This window comes from Bos mutus, chromosome 4, assembly GCF_027580195.1.
Source record: "Bos mutus isolate GX-2022 chromosome 4, NWIPB_WYAK_1.1, whole genome shotgun sequence".
Classification (NCBI taxonomy): domain Eukaryota; kingdom Metazoa; phylum Chordata; class Mammalia; order Artiodactyla; family Bovidae; genus Bos; species Bos mutus.
In genome coordinates this window covers 70,099,380-70,113,199 of record NC_091620.1, presented here as the reverse complement: position 1 = coordinate 70,113,199, position 13,820 = coordinate 70,099,380, and the positions used below count along the sequence as shown (strand labels likewise).

The following is a 13,820-nucleotide window of genomic DNA, read 5'->3' as shown; positions in this document are numbered from 1 at the left end:
GTGCTAATTTATTTAAATTTAAAATGTGTCCTCTACTCTAGGTAGAAAGATCTGATTAAAGAATAGTGAAATATAATTTAATATGGACTACTAGCAGTAGAGACACAAAATAATAGTTAAATGCAACTTTAAAGGTTCTCATTCAGTATGAGAGTGAAAATATATCTGGGAATGAAGTCCTGTATAAAACAAATTTTAAGTGTTCACTTGTTATGTACTAAGTTCTAAGTATTCTCTTGACTTGTGACGATGGGGCTGTTAGTTGCCCAGTTCATTGAGCTGATTAAAATTAGTAATTTCAATGAAAAAGGTAATTTCAAAGTGAGATTTTTAGTTGTTTGGCTGAAAAGGAATGAGGAGTAGTGAAGGTTTCTACTTCTACTTAATTGTAAGTAAAATACTTATAATCAAGGGGGAAAAAGATTTAGATGCTCTAGTAGATGAGGAGGCACAACCACTTTGTTAGTTATTAGGATTTCTACCTAAATAAGAGTGACAAATAAATGCTTGGAACCAGAAGAAAGTTGCCTTATTGTCGAATTTACAGCTGTTTACATAACCGTAACTTTTGTTTGGGCCCAGCTTCAAATGCAGCTGTGTTAGATGTGTGGGTGGTTGTTAAGTGGAATACAGAATAGCCTTGCTCTAAGGAGAAGGTGTGAAAAAGTCACTTAGGGCCTGGCCTGTTTCCAGCTAACTCAGCTATGAAGTTGACAAAGCCTTGACAGTTATGGTCCATGTATCTTCTTTGTCCTGTGGAATAAGTGATTGTTACCAGATTGTGAAATTAAATAAAATACAATGTAAGATCTGAGAAATGACAGCATCCTTCTGTACTTTTGTAGACCTGCCCCCTTGGCATAAGCAGTGTCCCTAAACGTTGGCTCAGTTTAAACATTCCCCTCAGCAACCCTAGCCCTGTTGTAGGTGACAGCCCTCTGGTTTTTAAAAATTTTATTGGAGTCTAGTTGATTTACAATTTGTATTAATTTCTTCTGTACAGCAAAGTGACTCAGTTATACCTATATATATTTTCCATTATGACTTGTCAGAGGATCGTGAGTATAGTTCCCTCTGCTATACAGTCGGACTTTGTTTATCCATGCCATATATAATATGCCTTTGCTAATCTCAAATTCCCATTCCTTTCCTCCCTACGCCCCCTCTGCTGTGGCAACCATAAGTCTCTTCTTTATCTCTGAGTCTGTTTCATATATATGCTGATTTGTATCCTATTTTAGATTCCACAGGTAAGTGGTGGTGGTGTTGAGCTGCTAAGACATGTCTGACTTTTTGCTATACCGTACATTGAAGCACCCCAGGCTCCTCTGTCTTCCAGTCTCTTGGAGTTTGCTCAGATTCATGTCCAGTGGGTCCGTGATGCTATCTAACCATCTCATCCTATGTAAATGGTAGTCATATGGTATTTGTTTCTCTTTCTAACCTATTTCACTTAGTATGATAATCTCTAGATCCATCTGTATTACTGCAAATGGCATTATTTCATTTTAGTCATTTTATTTGTGTGTATGGTGTGAGGCTGTGTTCTAACTTCATTGATTTATATGTGGCTGTCCCAACACCACTTGCTGAAGAGACTGTCTTTTTCTCATTGTATATCCTTGCCTCCTTTGTTGAAAGTTGATGGTAGGTGTGTGGGTGTATTTCTGGACTCTCTTCTGTTCCATTGATCCATGTCTTTTTGTACCAATGCCATTATCTTTTTGACTACTGTCGTAGTGTCTTTGTAGCATTGTTTGAAGTCTGGGAGTATTATAGCTCCAGATTTTTTTTTTTCCCCCTCAGGATTGCTTTAGCAATTCTGGGTCTTTTATGGTTCCATACAAATTTTAGGGTTTGTTCTAGTTCTGTGAAAAATGTCATGGGTACTTGATAGTTCAGTTCAGTCGCTCAGTTGTGTCCAACTCTTTGTGATCCCATGGACTGCAGCATGCCAGGCCTTCCTGTCCATCACCAACTCCCAGATTTTACTCAAACTCATGTCCATTGAGTTGGTGATGCCATCCAGCCATCTCATCCTGTTGTCCCCTTCTCCTCCCGCCTTCGATCTTTGCCAGCATCAGGGTCTTTTCAAGTAAGTCACTTCTTTGCATCAGGTGGCCAAAGTATTGGAGTTTCAGCATCAGTCCTTCCGATGAATATTCAGGACTGATCTCTTTTAGGATGGACTGGCTCTCCTTGCAGTCCAAGGGACTCTAAAGAGTCTTATCCAACACCATAGTTCAAAAGCATCAATTCTTTGGCTTATATATTCCAACTCTCACATCCATTCATGACTACTGGAAAAACCATAGCTTTGACTTTGGCAAAGTAATGTCTCTGCTTTTTAATATTCTGTCTAGGTTGGTCATAACTTTTCTTCCAAGGAGCAAGCACCTTTTAATTTCATGGTTGCAGTTACCATCTGCAGTGATTTGGAGCCCCCCAAAAATAAAGTCTGTCACTGTTTCCACTGTTTCCCCATCTATTGCCATGTGATGGGACCGGCCAGATGCCATGATCTTAGTTTTCTGCATGTTGAGTTTTAAATAAGTCAACTTTTCCATTCTTCTCTTTCACTTTCATCAAGAGGCTCTTTAGTTCCTCTTCACTTTCTGCCATAAGGGTGGTATCATCTGCATATCTGAAGTTATTGATATTTCTTCTGGCAACCTTGATTCCAGCTTGTGCTTCGTCCAGCTCAGCGTTTCACATGATGTACTCTGCATATAAGTTAAATAAGTACGGTGAGAATATGCAACCTTGATGTACTCCTTTCCCAATTTGGAACCAGTCTATTGTTCCATGTTCAGGTCTAACTGTTGCTTCTTGACCTGCATACAGATTTCTCAGGAGGCAGGTCAGGTGGTCTGGGATTCCCATCTCTTTCAGAATTTTCCACAGTTTATTGTGATCCACACAGTCAAAGGCATAGTCAGTGAAGTAGAAGTAGATGTTTTTCTGGAACTCTCTTGTGATCCAGTGGATATTGGCCATTTGATCTCTGGTTCCTCTGCCTTTTCTAAATCAGCTTGAACATCTGGAAGTTCATGGTTCACGTACTGTTGAAGCCTGGCTTGGAGAATTTTGAGCATTACTTTACTAGCGTGTGAAATGCATGCAATTGTGCACTAGTTTGAGCATTCATTGACATTGCCTTTCTTTGGGATTGGAATGAAAACTGACTTTTTCCAGTCTTGTGGCCACTGCTGAGTTTTCCAGATTTGCTGGCATATTGGGTGCAGCATTTTCACAGCATCATCTTTTAAGATTTGAAACAGCTTAACTGGAATTCCATCACCTCCACTAGCTTTGTTCGTAGTGATGCTTCTTAAGGCCTACTTGACTTCGCATTCCAGGATGTCTGACTGTAGATGAGTGATTACACCATCGTGGTTATATGGGTCATGAAGATTTTTTTTTTATAGTTCTTCTGTGTATTGTTGCCACCCCTTAATATCTTCTGCTTCTGCTAGGTCCATACCATTTCTGTCCTTTATTGTACGCATCTTTGCATGAAATGTTCCCTTGGTATCTCTAATTTTCTTGAAGAGATCTCTAGTCTTTCCCATTCTATTGTTTTCCTCTATTTCTTTGTGTTGATCACTGAGGAAGGCTTTCTTATCTCTCCTTGCTATTCTTTGGGAATTTTGATAGAGATCACATTAAATCTGTAATTGCTTTGGATAGTATTGCCGTTTTAACATTAATTGTCCCAATCCAAGAGCTTGGGATATTTTTCCATTTCGAGTCACTAATTTCCTTTATTAATATTTCATAGTTCTCAGCATATAAATCTGTGTTATTAGTAGTGATTTCTTTGTATTATCTCCTTCCTTCTGTTGACTGTTTTGTTTGTTCTTTTTCTAATTCTTTTAGGTTGTGGGTTAAGTGTTTTTGAGATTTTTCTTGTTTCTTAAAGAAGGCCTGTATCACTAAGAACTTCTGTAACTGCTTTTATTGCATCCCATAGATTTGTATGTTTGTTTTTTTTTAATTGTCATTTGTCTCAGGGTATTTTTAAATTTCCTTTTGGATTTCCTCTTTAAACCTATTGGTTTTTTATTAGGATGTTGTTTAGTTTGCATGCAGTTGTTTTTTTCTTGATGCTTTTTCTGTGCTTGATTTCTAGTTTCATTGCCTTTCTAGTTTCAACCCTTCCCTAAAAGCTGCTGCTTTTTTGTTCTCTTTTCTAGAGTAAGGAGTACTTAGAGTAGATTTGGATCAACTGAGCAGCCACTGAGATGGTGAGGGTAGCTTAGGGTACTTCCTTTCTAATTTCGATCTGGGAATCCAACTGGGAGGTGATTTTTGGGGGTGGATTTGTGGAGGATATTGACCCAAACAGATGAGTGATACTGGCCTATAGACATAACAGAAATTAGCATCTCCATGTAGACAATCAGTGAGCTTATAAATGCATACCGCGAAAATAGCCTTCTTTGTTAAAGGAATTCATAAATACTAAATCAGGAAAAATATACTCAATATATATTTATATAAAAGCTTTGTACTTTATTTAACTCCATACAAAATGTGGTGATTAAAAACATTAAATAGGTTGAGTTTTATTTTGAAGATCATTAAGTCAGTTTTTAAAAGGTAATGATTTTGCTTTGGTCACCTCAGCCATCTTTTACTTACAGCTCCCCCTCCTTTGTTACAAGCAGGTGCTATAAACAGCAACTTTCTGGCTTATATCCTTTAGGAGTGAACGAACTTCTCCTTCCAGTCTTACTAATTCTTGAGCTTTATCTTCTAAATATTTTTGATTGTCCTCATATTTTCTTTCTAAATCTGTGGGAAATAAAAATAAAAGGTCTGAGCAGTTATACTATGATCTCAAAATCAAAGACTGATCCTCTTTTATTATAAGGCTCTAAGTGCTTGAGACAGAGTGAATGGTACTTTACCTTTTAAATAAACTCTAATAATAAGTTAAAAAAAAAAATCTACCTTTCAGGAGTTGCAGTTTGCTGTTTGCTTGAGCCAAAAGTGTTTTTGCTTCATTTTGTAGCATTTCTGCTTTCCTTCTGGCATCTGCTGACTCTTCAGTTTTCTTGGCAATTAAATTTTCTACTTTCTTGTACTTTTCATCAAGTTCATTGTCCAGAGTCTGCAGTTCCACATTTTGGTAAAAGTAATAATGTTAGTGTCAGTAATATAATTGTGGCAATATTAGATCACATAGATGCTAACTTGCACAGCCAGCATTCTGAATTAAAGGCCGTCACCACAGGTACTCAGGTTTGAAGCTACGCAAGAGTAAGTAACTGAAAACATTAACTTGAAATGGTATAATTAGATATAATATTGACATAATTTTTATTTTCTATATTTTTCAGTTATTACTGGAATAGAGTTGCTTTACAGGGTTGTGTTAGTTTCTACTGTACATACAACAAAGTGAATCAGCTGTATGTATGTGTGTATCTCCTATTTTTTGGATTTCTTTTCCATTTAGGTCATCGCAGAGCACTGAGTAGAGAGTTCTCTTTGCTGTACAGCAGGTTCTCATTACTTACCTATTTTATAGACAGTATCAATAGTACACATATGTCATGTCAATCCCAATCTCCCAATTCACCTCACCCCCAACTCCCCATTCCCCTTTGGTATCCATACGTTTGTTCTCTACATCTGTATCTCTCTGCTTTGTAAATAAGATTGTCTATATCAGTTTTCTCAGATTCCACATCTATGTGTTAATGTACAACGTTTTTGTCTCTCTTTCTGACTTACTTCACTCTGTATTAGTCTCTGGGTCCGTCCATGTCTCCACAAATGACTGAGTTTTGTTCCTGACATGGTTTTTTAAAATGAAAATATGTCAAAGACATGGTGGAGTTCCTGTAGGTCCCTGGGGGACAGGCTTTTTCTTTGCAGGTGTTGTAGGAAAATTCATGGAAGGAGAGTTAGAGAAATAGATTTTCTCAAACGTAGGTGTGCTGAGATCCAAATATTTAGACATCAGAAAAAAGTGGGAGGACCGTTGACTAAGGTATAGGGAAGTTATCTGTAATAATGCCTAAAAACTACAGTAGCTTCAAGGAAAAGTCTTGATTTCATTCAGTTTATAGCTTCCTACTATTCATTTAAGAGTTTCAACACTCCCTTGAAAGTTTAAAAAGGTTTCTTTAGTGATAAATATTTACTGACACAAATTTTGAAATTAAATGTGTTTCAGTGACTACTTGGCTTCTAGTGAAAAATGGGGGCTTGAGACTTTCCTCTGCAAAATATAGTACCTTCCAGTTAGAGGGAAGAGGTGGTTAATTCCAAATGAGCACAGAAGAGGTAAGATATGGTTCTATACTAGCTGTTGTCTGTTAGGGATTCTTTAAGCATTTTCTACCCCGCTTTAAAAGATTTCTCAAATGAGTAGGTAATTTACTGTTTGCCATAAAGCTCTTCCTAATTGAAATATAAGTTCAATATGCTTGTTAAATTAATTTCATTTTTCTAAACCCTAATCCAAGTTTGGATTTGAGGGCCTACATCTCATGTATGGATATTTTCATATCCATTCCCATTCTTTTCCATCTTTGTCTTTAAAGACTGCTGTTTCAAAACAGGTCACCCAAGATGTTTCTGATGAATAACCATTCCAAGGAAGGCCTGGAGGAGAGCACTTGCTCCCTTGTTCACACAGCTGTGCAGTAACAAAGCTCTACTTACCTTCTTAACATCTTCTGCACTTTGCTTCACAGTGTATACTACTTTTTCAATATATTCTGCCTCCCCAGAATTCTGGGCAGCTTTCCGCTTAAGTTCTTCCACATTCCTCTCTAGCTCGCTGATGCGCTGGGAGGCATTGAACAAAGTTTCCTCAGAAGCTGCTGTTTCAGACTCTATCTGAAAGTATATAATAGATTATATTCAGCAGTTAATTCAAGAAGTGGTAGCAAGTGGTATGAATTCAAGTGTAGAGAAAAATTTAAAAGGCTACTGTGCCACTGCTCTAGAACAACAGAAGTAATTACTAAAAATTTGAAGAAAGCTGATAAAAAGTGCCCAACTTCAAAATAGTCTCTGATGCATCTCATATATTTTATTCTTTCAGTACTTCTGACAGTCTAGGCTGAAATTTACGTAAATTTTTTCTTACTGAACCACTCCCAGGCAGTGTGATGTGCCAAGAAAGCATTTTAAGGACACCTGCAAACTGGCTACACAGTGTTCACAAGGAAGTTGATGTGAGCAAAGGGATAGCCACATAACTTTCTCAATTAATGTGGGTGGGGAAATCATAACTTCCAGTCAATTTTAGTTTTTTTTCTATCAGTTGTAAATGTTAACCTCTAGTAGTGGAGATTAAAGCACTTTGGGAGCTACCTGCAAAGTTAATTTGAGTGTTTTCAGCTAATTAATGAAGACCTGGAAACCTGGAATGTTAAAACTATGAAAAGTTACTATAGGATTGTGATGTGGCATAGATCTGGGAAAGTTACAACTGGAAGCTGTAAGTACTCAAGAATTATTTAGGGTAAAAGTATCTCATCTGGGCAACTGGGGAGGGTCCATGTTTGATCTCTTTTCAAAGTATAATCAATAAATACTGATTTTTTTTTTTAAAGCTAGCCAAAGTAAGCTTGACCCATGACAGAAGAACCAGTTTCACTGAGCACCTGTTTTTCCTTAAAAATGATCTTCAAGGATGGTTCTATTCTGTAGAATAACTCTGAAGAATAATGTCATAACTAATGGATCAGTATACACATACGCTCAAAGTTATAACTGTTTGAAACCAAATGATTCTTGATTTGAGAGTTCACCCATTAGTTAGAAAACAATTCTTAGGGAGAATTCTTAGAAGCTAACACTTAGAGTAAGTAAGTGAATAGTTTGTGTCAAGCTTTCACTAATATGGTTTAGAGCTTCTCTTTCTTACTGTTTACCTGAAACACTTCCTACCTTCCAAGGTTTCATCTTTAAATAAATTGCATCATCAATCATCTACAATTTGATTAATAGTTTCCAATTTGCTTTTCAAAATAGTCATTTTTTAAAAGTCACTTAAAGTTCATTTACATGTTAACAGCACACTGACAAGATTGAAAAACCTAGAGATAAAGCAAAGGGTTAGAACATAGATTGGGGGTGAAAATACAATTTTTCTAAACTTGATTAAGTAGCCCAAACAAAGGGTCATATATATATATATATATATATATATATATATATATATATATATATATATTCAAAACTTAAAGTGGCTGAGGAGCTGTCTGGCTTCATTTTACTGAGGGTAATGGAATAGAGGAAGATGGGCTTATATTAACTAATGGTAGGGAAAGCAGATTGAAAAACCATCTCCCAGGTTTTAAATATGATGGGTTGTTGTCTTGAGAAGGGGGATTGACAGCCAGTAAGAGAAGCATCTAATTTCAGAGTTTTAAGTTTTTAGACTAGAGCACTAAATCCATGTGAATAATTGTTTTTTTAGTGAGTGCCTTTAATATTTGGTAGGCTCTAAGGGTATTTTGCATGTAAATTTCCCATGTATTCTGCATAAAGCAGATTGTCTAGCTGTAAGAGCTCTATTGCTGTTTAGTTGCTAAGTCATGTCTGACTCATTTGCAACCCCATGGACTGTAGCCCGCCAGGCTCTTCTGTCCATGCGATTTTCTAGGCAAGAATACTGGAGGGGGTTCTCCAGAGGATATTCCTGACCCAGGAATCAAACCCATGTTTCCTGCATTGGTAGGTGGATTCTTTACCACTGAGCCATCTGGGAAGTAAGAGCTCTATCAGATTCATCTAAAATTAGGTATCAGAAGCAGACCATTTAATTCATTGCTTTCCAGTGGTTTTCAAAACTAGTAAAGTTTTTGTGAATGATCACCTCATAAATCTAGTCTTAACTATGTAGTTGCTTTTGGGCTGCAAAAGCTTGCTCTGCCCATCCTGTCTCTCCATCTGGAGATGTTCTAAAACTAAATATAAATTAATAGTATGTTTCATACTAAATAGAATCTTATTCCTTGAAGGAACTGGAAACTCTTATCTTTCATAAGGCTTTTTGTGGGGATGCAAATGAAAGGGGGTTTAATGTTTGTTTTCATGCTCCTTTTTTTCCCTAGAAAACAAGACTTTTAGCGTCTGTGCTAAGGGAGTACAGATTTATTAAAAGACTCCTTTGATGTTCAGCTGTAAGAATCTTTATAGGTAATGGTCAGATGTGCTTCTTTCCTGACAAATGTATGTGTGAGTGTGTTTCTCCCATACGCAACAATGACTGCAGTCTCTTACCGAAGTGAGCAGGTTTTGGGTTCCCTGGATGTCTTCGTCTGCTTGTTTAATTGCCTTCTCTGCTGCAATCTGGGCCTTTTCTGCTTCTTCCAGAGCTTCCCTTACCATATCTGCAGTGACTTTAACATCTGTTGCACTTTTGCTGAGTAAAAAGAACAGGGTGATACGTGTGAACAAGAAAAAAGTACTTGGTCTTCTTTTAAAGACCAGCTTTCCTGAAGTGATGCAGGAGACTCCCACAGGTCACTCGGTGAGAAATGTCACTGATCAAAGAAAAGACTACTCCATGCTAGATACACAAATCCCAGGGACAGTGGAGCCTGGTGGGCTGCCGTCTATGGGGTCGCAGAGTCGGACACAACTGAAGTGACTTAGGAGGAGGAGGAAGAGATACACAAAATGAGCTCCGCTAAATGGCATATAAAACTGTGTTCAGATACCTGGCTTTTTGAGCTTCTTCTAACAATATCTCAGCTCTGGCAATGTCAGCCGCACTTTGCTGTAGAATAACCTCTACTTGAGAAAGGCTTTCAACTCGTTCACGAATATCTTCTGTCAAGTTCTGTAACTGCTGTGGAGTGCTAGGCATTTCCATTTTCAAGACTTCATTAGCAACTGCTTCAATGCTGTCTAGATCAGCACTATCTTCTGTTAAAAGTAAAAAGCAAAGATGGCTCACTCTTTCAACCATATTGGTCATCTACTACTGTGTGTTCAGCCTGGTGGGCTTATACCAAGCAAAGGTACTTCCTATGTAAGCGTTTTTAATTTGAGTTGGGGAGATGAGACCTACACACAGGAAAAGTAATGCAGACAATGCATACTACTGGAGATGGTGACGAGCTGGGGTTGTCAGGGAAGACTCTGGAGGGTGTTGAAGGATGAGAGGGTTTGAGAGAAGAAAGAACATCTCTGGTTGGAGAGACAGGATGGGCAGAGCATGTTATGTAGAAGTTGAGTGAAGTGTTGTTCAGTTCAGATTGTAGAACACTCTACAGGCAAAGGTAAAAAGCTGGAACTTGATCCTAAAAGGCAATGAAAACTTTCAGTTAAAAGACTACTGCTGTAAATGCAGATGTAAGTGTTGAAATCCCTAATAAAGTATCTGGATTCAGGAAATTAGAGAATCCAGTCAGAGAAGCAAGAGAGTCAATATAGTTGTCTTCAAGGAGTTTCAAATGTCAAGTCTGAAAAGATAAATACCAGAGTTTAAATTCTAAGTATGTCATTGATTTTTAAGCTTTTTTTTTTTAAACTGAAAGAATATTAAAATTATAAAGCCCAGGGAAATACACAATTGAATGATGACCATCACAGAATATTCCATAACTTTTCTTAGCAAATACTGTTGGCTCCTTATTACTAAGTTATTCTCCCTTTTTCCTTACTAATAGAATACTGATTTTGTTCAGGTACCAACCTGTAAGTTAAGGTAAGCTTATCAGTTCAGAGTTAAATACTGATTAGCCTGCCAATTACAGTAATCCCATTACTGTATGGAATTACTGTATCAGTGACATCTATACATGGTACTCATTTCTGGCCAATGAGATTTATGGAAATGACTTTTCAAAGACTTCTGGGAAAGATTTCCTCTATTTAAAAATGATACAATAAAGAAATAGCTGGTCTTTTTTTCCATTAGCTATTATTGTGTCTTTGTGGAACTTTGGCAGCCACCTTGTAATGAGGAGGAGCGAGCCTGAGAAGAGTTGATATGCTTAATTAAAATGACAGAGCAGAAAGATGAGAAATGCATGGATTCCAGAATCATGGAGCTACTACTGAACTGATTATGTATTATAAAAGACATCTCTGTTTTGATTACATCCATTTCAGTTGAGAGTTTAACTTGCAACCACAACCATCCTCACTGATGGAACTCAAACTGTGACCAGCAACATTTATGAGCTGGACCACAAATCCTGGAGATTTTCTATTTCTGTACAGAATGCTTAAGACATAGAGCTATCTAATCATAAATAAAATATCCTGAAAACAATAGGATTACAAAGCTTTGGGGACAATGCCAAAAAAAAAAAATCCTTATAATTAAGGTTCTAATGACATTACATGTATTCTCTAACACAAGTTCCAAATTCAATTCTCATAGTACATGTCTGACTTCTTACTATTAGGGTATCACATCAAGTATGTCTTATATCTGCATAAATTAGAGATTATTTATATACAGCTAAGAACTCTGTATGCAGGTCAGGAAGCAACAGTTAGAACTGGACATGGAACAACAGACTGGTTCCAAATAGGAAAAGAAGTCCGTCAAGGCTGTATATTGTCACCCTAGTTATTTAACTTATATGCAGAGTACATCATGAGAAACGCTGGGCTGGAAGAAGCACAAGCTGGAATCAAGATTGCTGGGAGAAATATCAATAACCTCGGATATGCAGATGACACCACCCTTATGGCAGAAAGTGAAGAGGAACTCAAAAGCCTCTTGATGAAAGTGAAAGTAGAGAGTGAAGAAGTTTGCTTAAAGCTCAACATTCAGAAAACGAAGATCATGGCATCTGGTCCCATCACTTCATGGGAAATAGATGGGGAAACAGTGGAAACTGTCAGATTTGGGGCTCCAAAATCACTGCAGATGGGTGACTGCAGTCATGAAATTAAAAGACGCTTACTTCTTGGAAGGAAAGTTATGACCAACCCAGACAGCATATTAAAAAGCAGAGACATTACTTGCCATCAAAGGTCCGTCTAGTCAAGGCTGTGGTTTTTCCTGTGGTCATGTATGGATGTGAGAGTGGGACTGTGAAGAAAGCTGAGCGCCGAAGAATTGATGCTTTTGAACTGTGGTGTTAGAGAAGACTCTTGAGAGTCCCTTGAACTGCAAGGAGATCCAACCAGTCCATCCTAAAGGAGACCAGTCCTGGGTGTTCATTGGAAGGACTGATGCTGAAGCTGAAACTCCAGTACTTTGGCCACCTTATGTGAAGAGTTGACTCATTGGAAAAGACCCTGATGCTGGGAGGGATTGGGGGCAGGAGGAGAAGGGGACAATAGAGGATGAGATGGCTGGATGCCATCACCGACTAAATGGACATGAGTTTGAGTGGACTCTGGGAGTTGGTGATGGACAGGGAGGCCTGGCGTGCTGCGATTCGTGGGGTCGCAAAGAGACATGACTGAGCAACTGAACTGAACATAAATGTTAAGAAATGAAAATATTTCCTAATATGGAAATACTTTAAAATTTGGAAGTATTTTATCCCCTGCAAGAAGTTGATTTTATCAAAACTGCAGATTTGAATTATGGCCTCTCCAGTACTCTTAAAAATTTGTTTTATATTCCTAGATAGGAAGAAATATCTAAAAGTAAAACGAAAAAATTCCTTACGGGTCAAAAAGTTCCTGATTTGCTTGATCAGATTTCTCAGATCCTCATTGCTCCTGTCCACTTTTTCTTTGGTAGCATTGGTTTTCAACAGAACATCTTGAGCATTCTGTTTTGCCTCATCAGCCCTCAGTTTTGCTTCAGAGACCTACATATGGGGAGTAAAATACGCATGGAACAATGTCACTCAAACAGACGAGAATACTATAAATGATCAGAAAATGATGACGAAAAACTATATTTGGAATCATGGGTTTTAGAAATGTCTCACATTCAACCATACTATTGTGTAGACAAAGTCATCAGTATATCAGTTCCTATACAGCGGTCTTACATAGCTAGGGCTAGCATATACAGTTTTTTTCCCCAGTTGTTCTTTAGTCTTTTTCTCAGGTTCCAAGCTCAATTGAAATAAAAGCTGGATGTATTCATAACCCTGGACCAATGGTTATTTACATGGATATTTCAAATTATCATAATGAGAAATAAGCAAATTCTTAGTCCACCTATGAATAAAACCTCATCTCCCCGATCTTACAAAAACTTTTGCCCTTTCTTATTAGTCAGCATTTGAGATTGATTTCTCCCGTTCAGGTCCTCCATAACGGAAAGCCAACAAAAATAGGCCATCCACTGAATTACCATCTTGGAGAGCTGCTCCACCTCAGCCAGGGCACTCAGGACATCTCGGTCAAAGTCCATGGCTTTCTGCCAGGCGCTGTGTGCAACAGTGACCAGCCCACCACAGCCAGGCCCACCACACTTTTTTTCTCCTTCGTCAGTTCTGCAGTTTGGGCCGCCACATTCTGTCTCGGAACAGGAGGCCCCTGGAGGCGTTCCACACGTCTGCAACAAAGCCAAGGAACAAGCACGGGGTGCAGAGTGAGTCCAAGGTAGCCAACAGCTGTGCAGGGCCTGGGTGGCCCAAGAGAGTGTGTAGGTGGTCCTCGGCAAGGGTGCTTGGAAAAGTGTTCAGGATAGAGAGGAGCAAAGAGCTTAGGGGTAAGCCAGCTTGCTTCCTTCCAAGGCAATAGTGATTTAACCCTGCATCAGTGCTTTCAGTACCTTCTGCCCTAATACCATACGTAGGGGCTCTGCTCCATCCAGTTGAAGTCTGCTGATATGAAAGCCAAAGAATGCATCCTTTGAAAGGTCTCCTAACTGATTGAATTTACCGAAAGAAAAAATGGTATCGAGAACGGACCTAGTA

General features: G+C 38.2%; 1 protein-coding gene across 1 annotated transcript in view; it reads right to left on the bottom strand.

The window, feature by feature from the left end:
* Positions 1-4,492: 4,492 nt before the first annotated feature.
* Positions 4,493-13,820, bottom strand: part of LAMB1 (laminin subunit beta 1) — a 76,891-nt gene continuing 67,563 nt past the window's right edge. Inside the window, exons 28-34 of the mRNA XM_005910921.3 lie at positions 13,253-13,456; positions 12,614-12,758; positions 9,693-9,900; positions 9,253-9,394; positions 6,679-6,855; positions 4,957-5,116; positions 4,493-4,797 (exon numbers count right to left, since the gene is read on the bottom strand). Coding sequence (XP_005910983.1) covers positions 4,661-4,797; positions 4,957-5,116; positions 6,679-6,855; positions 9,253-9,394; positions 9,693-9,900; positions 12,614-12,758; positions 13,253-13,456 — 1,173 coding nt within the window. The 3' untranslated portion in view covers positions 4,493-4,660. The remainder of the gene's footprint in view (positions 4,798-4,956; positions 5,117-6,678; positions 6,856-9,252; positions 9,395-9,692; positions 9,901-12,613; positions 12,759-13,252; positions 13,457-13,820) is intronic.